This window comes from Gouania willdenowi, chromosome 24 (assembly GCF_900634775.1).
Source record: "Gouania willdenowi chromosome 24, fGouWil2.1, whole genome shotgun sequence".
Lineage (NCBI taxonomy): Eukaryota > Metazoa > Chordata > Actinopteri > Blenniiformes > Gobiesocidae > Gouania > Gouania willdenowi.
Window position 1 is genome coordinate 10,925,986 of NC_041066.1, and position 11,822 is coordinate 10,937,807.

General features: G+C 39.1%; 1 protein-coding gene across 1 annotated transcript in view; it reads left to right on the forward strand.

Moving 5' to 3' along the window:
* Positions 1-7,768, forward strand: part of foxo3b (forkhead box O3b) — a 49,951-nt gene extending 42,183 nt beyond the window's left edge. The window contains exons 3-4 of the mRNA XM_028439796.1: positions 2,120-3,571; positions 4,827-7,768. Coding sequence (XP_028295597.1) covers positions 2,120-3,553 — 1,434 coding nt within the window. The 3' untranslated portion in view covers positions 3,554-3,571; positions 4,827-7,768. The remainder of the gene's footprint in view (positions 1-2,119; positions 3,572-4,826) is intronic.
* The last annotated feature ends 4,054 nt before the right edge of the window (positions 7,769-11,822 follow it).

The following is an 11,822-nucleotide window of genomic DNA, read 5'->3' on the forward strand; positions in this document are numbered from 1 at the left end:
ATGCCTCAAGAGATGCTGGCAAAGGACAAACACTGGTCTCCCTGGTATTTCTTTAATCTGACTTCATTAGACACGCACACTGACACACACACGCGCCCGAAATCCTGGGAGACACACCCCGCTCATGATCTGTGCGACATCTTCTAGATTCATTTTTATACATTCTGGCAGAAACATCTTATGCCGAACAATTGTGGAACTCTTTCAGACACAACTCGACTCACACATGCACACTCAAGCACACACAAACCCATAATTATATATCGGGTCGCGAGTTCATTCTGGCCCCAGAGATCTTGCCATGCTAATGTATGATTTAAAATGTAACTTAAACCGACTCTCTTTGCTCCCTGATTGAACTTCTTTTGACCAGAATAACAGTCCACCCTCTGCAAACTGGAGCACAGGAAGGATAGGACCACTTCTTGGAAAATATTGTGATTCCCACAAAAACTCCTTAATGCTTGTCTTTAGCTGGTTAGAGGCCAAAGATCAGCGCTGTTTTAGGAAATAGAATTATATTTAGTTAGAAAACAGAGGGGAAAATGTGCTTGCGTGTCGTAGATGGCGGTTGGGTTGTTTTTATGGGAGGATACAGTATAGCGCCAGAGTTCCTCTGGGCAAATATGAGCTACTTGTTTGTGAAACTACAGAAACTGTGGAAATGGGAGGAGTGGGGAAAGAAAAGAAGGTTAACTTTGTTTTAAGCACCGAAAAAAAAGTAACTAGTGCTCGTATATTGTCAATAAGCCTTTAATAATTAATATCCACCGAGAGTTGGTAGCGTGTCCTTTTCAAGTCCTTGTTTTCACAGACGTAGAGAAGTTGGAATTTTGATTCTCAGATATTCAAATTCACATCCTATTGGCTTTCATTTAACCAGAACTAGTCAGGCACCCACAGTGTAGTGAAAAGAGTTCTGTAGATGGATTCGTGGGAATTCTTCACACACAGAAAACTGGTAGCGACAAACATCCCAAATATTAGCTTGAAAATATTTCATTTTTCAAATCAGATACATTCTTTACAAATATGTCCTTTTTTTCTCTAAAATATGTTTTATTTAAACAGGTCTTTACTCAAATTAAGAAGTTTAGAAGTTTTACATAGATGTGTCTTTTGATTTTAAATCATCAAATTATTATTGAAATCATTGATTATTATATGGTGAAGTAAATCATCTAAGGCTGCCCTTCTAACAGAAAATGTCTAGAACCCAGAAGCAAACGTGCAAAATACCCTGTCCTATAACAACATTATTCAAATACAAAATGAAGAAATTTCAGCATTACCAAAAAAAACCAAAATAACAATCCTGTATTCAGAGAACTCACTAACATGTGAGCGTGCATACACCAGTTCATGCCTGCTCCCTAAAAGAACTGAGGAAAACATTAGTTTAATTAAGATATTTGAATCAAAACTTTAGGAAATAAACAGATGGAAAATAAATAATGTTATTGTTAGATTACTTGTTATCACCAAAATGTATGCCACACTCAATCTCTTTATCTGATGAATGCTGAAGTAAACCAGCTGAGCAATAAGACAACAAGTGAATCAGCTGTGTTATTTAGATGCTGTGTTAATGTGTGAATGCATCTCTGTCTTGAATAAAGCTCTTTATGCGTACTAGGGAGGTTGCATGCTCTGCTTACCCACCCACAAAGAGTTTGTGCATTCTGACAAGGAATAAGCTCAAATCTGATCATCACACACCAGCCAAGACTTGCACATAAACACACATGATGTTCCACAAAGGGGCCCTTTGTATGTCATTCATAATTAAGGAGGCACTTGATTATAGAGCACTGTCTCTGTTTTCTCTTTTATGCCCACAACACAAAAGCTACAGTAAGAACAATGCAGACATCAGCGCTAAGTGCCGCCCTGCGTTAATGTGAGCTTCTCTATATTTAGTGGATAAACACCGAGCTATTTTCCTTCTTTGTATGACTAGCCACCAAGAGACACTATTGATATTGGTACTAACCATGCCAGAGTGGCTTTTGTTTTATTAACCAGTTTCAATGAACATGAAGAAATGTATTATTCGAATGTTGGAATCAAAAAAGAAAGGATGGAATATACTCAATGCTCTCTCTGTTTCTTCTTACAGAACTCCATTCGACACAACCTTTCCCTCCACAGTCGCTTCATCCGAGTGCAGAATGAAGGAACAGGAAAGAGTTCATGGTGGATGATCAATCCCGAGGGAGGAAAAGGTGGCAAGGCTCCTCGACGCCGGGCGGTCTCCATGGACAACGGCAACAAGTTCATCAAGACCGCCCGAGGCCGTGCGGCCAAGAAGAAGGCTGCCCTGCAGGCAGCAGCTGCTGGTGAGGGTGGAGGAGACAGTCCTTCAGGTCTCTCCAAGTGGCCTGGAAGCCCAACATCACGCAGCAGTGAAGAACTAGATACCTGGACTGACTTTCGCTCCCGCACAAACTCTAACGCCAGCACTGTAAGTGGCCGACTCTCTCCCATTCTGGCCAATCCAGAGCTAGATGAGGTGCTTGATGATGAACCTCCTCTGTCACCTATGCTCTACGCCAGTCCTGGCAGAGCCCTGTCACCTGGAATTGCAGCAACCAATGGGAAGGCCGCCCCAACTGAGTTGCCGCGCCTGGCAGATCTGGCAGGTACAATGAACCTCAATGATGGAATTACAGATGACCTGATGGATGTTCTAGACAACATCAACTTGGTCCCAACCACACCCAATCAGACTGTACCAGATGTGTCCTCAGGGTTTAGTTTTGGGTCCAAAGCCAATGGGATAGTATCACCTTCCTCCACCTCTTCTTCATCCAACAACTCTACTCCTAATGGTGGAAGTAATGGATACAGTAACTCCATCTTCAGTCCTCACGCAACTAGCTCGTCCCTACGTTTGTCCCCGATGCAGACCATCCAGGAAAACAAGCCAACATCATTCTCCAGCATCAGCATGTCCCGCTATGGTAGTCAGACCCTACAGGACCTTCTTAACTCAGACCGTCACATCCACAGCGATGTCATGATGACCCAGTCCGACCCACTAATGTCGCAGGCCAGTGCAGCCGCCGTCATTTCTCACAACTCCCGACGTGGCCTTATACTCCGCAATGATCCTGTAATGACCTTTGGCAACACTGGGAGTCTTTCGGGCAAACAGAAGGACATTCTGCAAACTAACAACCAAAACCAGAGCTCGCTGAGGTCTTTGAATGGAGGTTTGAACCTTGCCAATGAGGCCAATCTGGCTAACGCCAAGCAACAGCTTTTCCTTTCACCTCTGGGAGGAAACGGGTCCTCCATGCAGATCGACACCTCCATTTTTCTAAACGGAACAGTCAGCAGCAGCGGAGGTATGTGTCAGGACCGTTTCCCCACAGACCTGGACCTGGACATCTTCAATGGTAGCCTGGAGTGTGACATGGACTCCATCATCAGAAATGAGTTGATGGATGCAGAAGGCCTGGACTTTAACTTTGAGTCTCTCACCAACCTGAATGGAGTCAGCAGCTTCACAAGCACCAAGCAAACTTCTCAGAGCTGGGTACCTGGCTGAAAGGGACAGACCCAACAGGTGTGTGTAGCACAGTGTTGTCTATGTATGCACAATATTATCCAATAAAAAAGAGATTTTGTGAGGACAGACAAACACTCAGGCCATGTCAATGTCTGCAAAAAGGGAAGATAAATATACAACTAGACAAGGCATGGGCTACAGGCCTCGGCCTTATTTTGTGTGGCCTCCAATGTAAACAAACAAAATGACGTAAAAATATATAAATATAAAACTACAGAAATATACAAAAATGACAACAGAAATACTCATAAGTAACCAAAAAAAGGCAAGACGACTAAAAATACGCAAAAATAACTTACGATTTACAATAATCATTTACTGAAAAACAACAAAAATACACAAAACAATTCAAAAAAATATGCAAAATTACAGAAAAATACACAATAGGACAACAGACTCAACACAAAAATGTTTTTTTTAAAAAAGGCTACAGAAATGGAGCAAACATCGCACAAGATGACTAAAAAATATTTACAACATGACAACAAAAATATACAAAATTACTCAAAAAACTCACAAGACGACTACAAAAATAACACATCACAAATACAGAAATTACCCCCCAAATAAACAACACAACAAAAACCTATTTTTCTTTCCTGTGTTTTTGGTCACATTGATCATTATTCTAAATGCTGACATTAATGTTGATGCTATGGATCAGACTAAATAAAACACATTTTTGTTGATTAAAATTGCCCATCTCTGAAGTGGACCGTAACCGATAAAGAAGCTTTCCTCTTGTTTTTGTACATTTTTACTTGTACTTTCAGTCATGACTCAAAGTTATCACAAATGAAACCAACGCAAATTTTAAAAATCCCAAAACAATGGCAACATTTTATTTTCTATATCTATCTTGTTCTTAGTAATGAAAGCTATGTTAACACCTCCACAATGTGTGTCCCTTCATCTATTCCTTTCGGTGACTCCATTGGTCACTAGTCAATTTAATTACACTAATTACAAGTGACTCAGCAAATTACAGCACAAATGAGTTATGAGTCAGACAAATTAGTTTTAACATATGTAGTTTTAACAACTCCCACCTTCCTACATAAAATCAGTGATTGTTTTCTTTGTCTTTTCGTAGGATACAGCCATGATCATATTCTGTATTACACTGTGTAAACTTAAGGAATGCTCTTTTTTTCAATTCCTAGAAGTTCAGCATGAATTTACAAACATGAAAACACTTATATATATATATATATATATATATATATGCTATATATGTTTTTTGTCTCTGCAGGTCTGAACTGTGTGGTGCAAGAAGCGATCAGAGACCCAACATCCCTTTTTTCGCCAAACCTGCCATCTTCCCTTTGTACAAAATCCCCACCCAGCTCCATGTTTACAGAAACAAACTTCCTCCTGAAAGCTTTACCTTTGCTCCCTCACTGGTGAACCTTGAACAACTCTAAAGATGCATTCATCTGCTCTCAACAGCTCCAGTGAAAACACGTGGAAAAAAAACCAGGCAAACAGGCACAAAACATCAATCGTAAAAAAAATAATAATAATATGCAAATTTTGTTTGGTTTCCATCTGAGTTTCTATCGAAGAGACTATGCCTATACGAGGGGAGTTTCAGGTTGATTAAAAGGACTAGGAATCAAGATATGGTAACAGTGTATATGGCGCCGCTTGTACCTGAATACTAAAAAAAAAAAAGTGTAAAGAACAAAAAAGAAGTGACTTGCTGTATATCGGACAGTGTTTTTCTGGGTTGTGTTGTGTTGAAAAAAAAAAAAAAAAACTGTTCTGTGTTTCCCCCTGAATTTCTTTCAAATCAGAACAGTTTTTGGTTCCTTTACCCACATGTATGTACAGATTGAGTTTTTGAAATGAATAGAAGGAAATTGAGTTTCTTGCTTTCTCACATACAGACATACTGACATAGTCCCACTGTTTTCAAATTAAGTCAATTAGACATTGCAAGTTTTGAAATTTGCATTTCCTTGCCATGCACATACTGTTTGGTGTCAACAGCTTGATGATGGATCACCTACAGCGTGCTTAGAGGTTTTCCACTCCACGCTGAATCCTGCAGCAAATGTGTTTTCAGTCTTGTGTACATTTAACTGTAAAGAAAAAAAAAAACAAAAAAAAAACATCATAAGTGGATCACTGTTGTGGATTTTCGTCCAGTGCAGGGCAGCGGGGGGAAAAAACCCCCTTGTCCCGTCTTTTCTTTATCTTTAGTTTATTGCAGCACATGATGTAGCCAAAATAAATACCTGTGTGATAAGGTTGTGTACATTTCCACACCAATAGCAGGTGTGTATCCATAAATATGTGTATATATATATGGACACACATATATATATATATATATATATATATATATATACATATACTGTCCTGTGAGCAAGTGGTGTTTTCTGTCAGTTTTTTTTTCCTTAGTTTCTAACACACCTGCAGAAGCCACAAACGAAGGCGAACCGCGCGGGCAAGGCGTTTAAAGGCTCATTCCTCTAGAAACCACACGTTTCCAGAGTTCAAGACAATAAGCTATCTTGTGTATTTTGCCAAAATTACTTGAAACTAACAGTAGAATATGCTGGCAGCCAAATCACAGCACACACTTTCACATGTATTACAGACACGCCTTGACAGCATTGAGGCTTGTTGTGCATACACAGAATCACTCAGGGGGGTTAGAGACACTTAAGTTCACATTAAAAGGTATTTTAACATTTCTTCATAAGAAAAAATACATTATAATGTTTGTGTATGTGAAGATGTAACCTGTGTACTTCAAATATCGACATAACGAAGAGGAGGGAACGTCAGGATTATTCCTAAATTAACTTTTGGTTTGTTGTTTTTTTTTTAGTTTCCATCTCTTGTTGAACTTAGACACACTATAGACACATCCTCTCTTTGACTCAGCCAGCGATCTCATTGGTGACCTTGTGTATCCCTTGAGTTCAATGTGTGTGTGTGTGCGCGTGTGTGTGTCTATCTTTGGAGTTCATTTCAGTTGAGTTAAATGACGTGTAACCCTTTGAGCTGCATACAGAACAGCTGACTGTATGCATGTAGGTATTATGCATTATGGATTGTGTGAAATGCATCTATAGTCGCGCTCAATGTCCTTATATACTCGGTAGTACTTGACCCCTGGATTTTGGGATACCTCTCGAGCTGAAGAAACGTTGAACGACCTTTACGTGAGCAGGAGGGAACTCTGTTACCAGCCACTTGGATGGATTTGAAAGATGGCGGAAAAGCCACCATTTGTTGTAGCATTCGGACACCTCGTTACCCCTCGTTTCTCCCGGGGTAACGACATTAAGTGTACTCCCTCTGCTGTGTATCATATTGTACAGATTTGTGTAAATCAATTTGAGGCCAAGGCAAAGGAGCGGCTGTGCATGGATGGCTATCGGAGGTTTAGTGCATGAGATAACTGTGACCCCTCCTTTTAAACCCCCCCACCGCCCGAACATTTGACACCCCGTCCCTGGACGGATTTGAAAGTCAACATGTTCGCTCTTGTTCCCTTTGGTAGTATCAGTGCGTACACTGTGTGTGCGTGAGTGTATGCAGCCTATCTAGATTTATACCATCTGGCTTGGTTGCGTGTCTGGGTGCTCTTTATAGCTTTGACAAAAGTGTCCTCTGGCTGTAATTTCAGACACATTCTCTGGATCGGTGCGACTTCTTCTAACAGAGCGAATCATGTGCAATCATCTGAAATACTAAGTATTTAATGGAAGTTAAACTACTTGTCCTGTAATGAATAAATAAACAAATCAACGGCCAAGTCTGATTTGGTGGAATGCTAGAAGGGTTATTGATTCAAAATAAAGCCAAATGTCCAGAGAAAGTGTCACTTTATTTTCTACAATGAAGGTAAAATCTATCATCTTATTTCCTCTTGTCTTGTAGATGGACTTTTATGTCAAAGCAAAGTGAAAAGCAGAGACGTAATACCACTAAACAGCTGAACCATCTCTTGGATGTGTCATTTTTTGTTGTCCTCCCTTAAATCTGTCCACTCTTGTTCTGAAGTCTAGGCCAGAAGCCCTCTTAATGAACTCCCCTCTCTGAACTCCTTTAATAATCTCGCTTCTTCTTCACTTGATGTTAGTGGGTATTTTTTCCTGTGTATTCCATTTTGAATTGTAATCTAGTTTGTATAAGAAATGGTGCGCATGTAAATAAAGCCTTGTGACGCTCCTCACACTTTTTTGTGTCCCGTCTTCTTTTTACTTTTGTTGAAAAAAAAAAACAAAAAGAACAATGCAGACGCAGATTCAACTTTAAATCCACACTGAATCTGGCAGAAATAGTCAAAATGTTGTTTTTAAAAAAAAGTTTAAACCCCAAAAACTGAATGTAAGTCAATAAAATGCCCCCAAAGTGATGAAACTATGTCCATGCGTGAATAAATTTAGCCTCAATGCGGGTCAAAAAATGGCCTCTTGGTGTCAGCCTGGGGGGAATCCAACTGGCAAAACAGTCCAGTGTTGTACTCAAGTTCCTGGAAGTTCTCTTGCACAATGTTTGTTTTGTGTGTGGCTGCCTTAAACGAGAGCAGGCGCACAGCTTCACTCTCGATACATGATACTGTACGCAGTAGTTTTCCCTCTAATGTTGCGAAACATAAATACAAACCAAAAGTGGAAGGATTGGGGGGGAGTAGTAAATCTCCCCCAGGCCTCAGCACCACATATTACCACAGATCACAGGCTCAGCTGACAATCTATCTAATCCACTGTCTCACTGTTTCTCCGAACTGCTAATACAGAGTGTTTCAAAACTGTCAAGGTCAGGCTTGTTATCATTATTTCAGTATATTATGTGTGTATGAGCTTATTAATGAGAACACACACTTTTCTTTGCATTTTGTTTATCCAAGGAAAGAAAAAAAAAAGTCTGGCTTTTATTGATTCTGAACACAAATAACAAATATAAGTACATCCGCTGCTGATGTGAAACACATGCACAACTATTAAGTGTAGATTCACTGCAAAGGGTCACTGGTCACATGACATTCTGCCTGTCAGTGATGCAGCTAAGGTCAGCAAAGTTACTGGGTGGGACATGTTCTTTTTTATTTCTGAAATATCTTGAAATATGAGAGGCTGATATTGCATATGTTATGTTTGTTTGTTTTGAAAGATTTCCTTGTAATTGTCGCTTGTGCAACAAAGCAGTCTTAACTTTGCCTGCACATTTGTTATGTCGTTTTAGTCATAGTCTTTACTCAAATCGTAGTTTTTGGACTATTTCAATTATCGTCAGGTTTTAGTCATGTAAATGACATTTAAGCAATATCACACAGAGTTATACCAGTGCTGATATTTTGGCACAACAGATCTACAACCACATTTTATTAGTTAACAGCAATACGTGACAAGATAATTCGATTTGTTTATTTAATCCAGTGGTTCTCAACTGGTCCCACCCCGCGACCCAATTTTGCCACCGTCATTAAATCGCGACCCACTTTTTGTTTTTATAACAATTGAACCAACCAAATTTAATCTTATTAATCCATTTAATTTATTTATTTATTTATTTTAAACATAAATCTATATATTTGCCTGTGCAACAAGCATTTCACAACAGGCCTGTCAAAAGAAAAGTTTCTTTCAAAATAAAAGACAAGTCCAACCCAACATGAGAGACATTAGGTATTTATTTATTTTTGACCAGCTGTCCGCGACCCACTTTTGGGTCCCGACCCACCAGTTGAGAATACGTTCACACTGCAGGCAAATGCAACCGAAATCCAATCTTTTTTGCCCATATGTGACCTGTATCCGATCTGTTAAAAACAGCCTGAACTGCACAATTCTGATTTTTTTCATATACGACCCAGGTCACTTTAATTTCATATGTGGTCCTGATGTCGATACGTATCCAATTTTTTGCAAATGTGACTGCAGTCTGGACGGCTGAGACGCTTTCTATTCAACTCTATTATACGCCGAGCTGATTGAAGACTTTAATATTTAATATGAACAATCACATAAAAAAAAATAATTCTGATTTTTTTTTTTTTTTTTTTTTTTTTTTTAATAATCCAAATTGTGCATTAAGATGTGCAGTGTGAAGGTAGTGACAGTGTATACTGCGGTGTGTAACAATAATTAACAGTATTTAGATCAGCTGTACAGCAGAAGTCCCAGTGCTGTTGTCAGCACTCTTGGAATGTCGTCCAATCAAAAAATACTTGGTCGGAACTAACTGTTACGTAATTAGATTTTAGTCGACCAATATCTAAAGCATGAGTTTATGCATTTGTATAGGTTCAATTACTAATCTACTACACAATAAAACTGGTCCATGTTCAACAACAAAACTTCAAAAAACCAAAGGAGGCGCAAGGAAAACTGAGAGCAGGGGACGAAAACGCCACAGCACATGAAAGATTGTGGCCGACCCCTCCCACCCCGGTCATAAACTGTTTCAATCTCTCCCTTCTGGTAGGAGGTTTCGGTCCATCAGGACCAGAACCTCCAGACACAAAAACAGCTTCTTTCCCTCTGCCACCATCCACATGAACACACCCCAAGTCACCCACTGAACCCCCCCCCCCCCCCCCCCCCCCGATCACCACCTCCACCAGCTTGATACCATGCTGCACTGTATATATATATTTATATTTATATTTATATTTATCCTATTTATCCTTTATTCTCTATCTATCCTTTATTTATCCCTCATCCTTTATATTTATCATTATTATTATTATTATTGTTGCTGGGTTGTTCTTTGTTGTTTTGTTTTTATTTCTTTTATTTCTTTTTGTTGCTTGTTTTGTGCACCAACCACCAAGTCAAATTCCTTGTACTGTCCTCAAAACTGTACATGGCAAATAAAACATTTCTGATTCTGATTCTGATTCTGATTCTGATGAAGACGGTAACGTCGACAATGGACCAGCAAATCAAATACTAAAGGCTAAATAGTGAGGGAGGCTTGATTAGTAATGGGCCACACCTGTGTGCCAAACAGGAGGCAGCTAATCACTCACAGCCCAAACACACTGACACCACTGGGAGGTGGAGACACAAACAGGAAGCCCTGGGAACACAGCACACGAGTTAAAACACGAAACAAGAACTGAAACTACATTTAAAAAAAAAAAAGACTTACATAACTTTTTACATTATATTAAAAAGGACCATGAGGGCTAATCACGAACCACACCAAACAGACCCTGACACCACCTCAGAGGCACGGTGCACTGGTAAGTTGTGTCACAGGACGCACACGGTGCTTTAGAACAGCGATTCTCAACTGGTGGGTCAAGAGCCAAAAGTGAGACGTGGACATGTGGTGGGTCGTGGATAGTGGGTCAAAAATGTCTCATGTTGCACTTGTCTTTTATTTTGAAAGAAACTTTTCTTTTGACAGGTGTGCTGTGAAATGCAAACATAATTAGAATGACTTTAAAAAACAAAAAAAAATGATATGTGTGTTCTCAACAGCTATTTTTGAAAAACTATACTTGGTTAGTTGAAATCTAAAAAAATTAAAAAAAATTAAAACTTCTATAACAGTTCAGTTTGTCCTAAAAGTTTAATTTTAGAACTTTAACTTCAAGTTCTGATTGGATTTTGTCCCATTTAACAAAATTATAGTTTAGTTTTTAATTAGTTGATAAAAATAATGATATATTTATTTTTAATATGACGTTCACGTCATTTTGGAATTAGCATAGTTACTCAGTTATTGTCACTTGGAAAAAAATGAATTAACACTGCAACATAACAGTAACCATCTGTGGTCTCGTACTTATTCAAGCTGATGGTTTCGTCCACAGGTTCATCTTTATGTCTGGCCTGAATGTTAAAGCTCCGCCCACCATCCTTCTTCCTACACACACGTTGAGGCTTTACAGACAGATCGGTCTCACATTCATCTACAAAGACTAACAAATTTAGATTTTACCAATCGCCTTATTGTGAAAGTTTTGTGAATATTTGAAGGTATTTAATGGATCTTAAAAATGCACATTTACAAACCAATAATCAGTCATTTACAGTGAGTAATATAATAATAATTCTCTTTGAGAATATTCAGTGATGTTAAGCTTTATTGACCTGAGCTTTGCATGTTGGAACACAAACTATACACGAAGTGAGGCCATCTCCTGGAGCTCAGGTGGTGGTTTATTTTACAGCTGTGAGGTTACATACTCATTGTGTCAATTTGGGCTGTACTTCTGGTTAAAGTAGAACAACATGTCTTTCCAGCCACATGTACGTGCCTTTGTGGGTTTTTT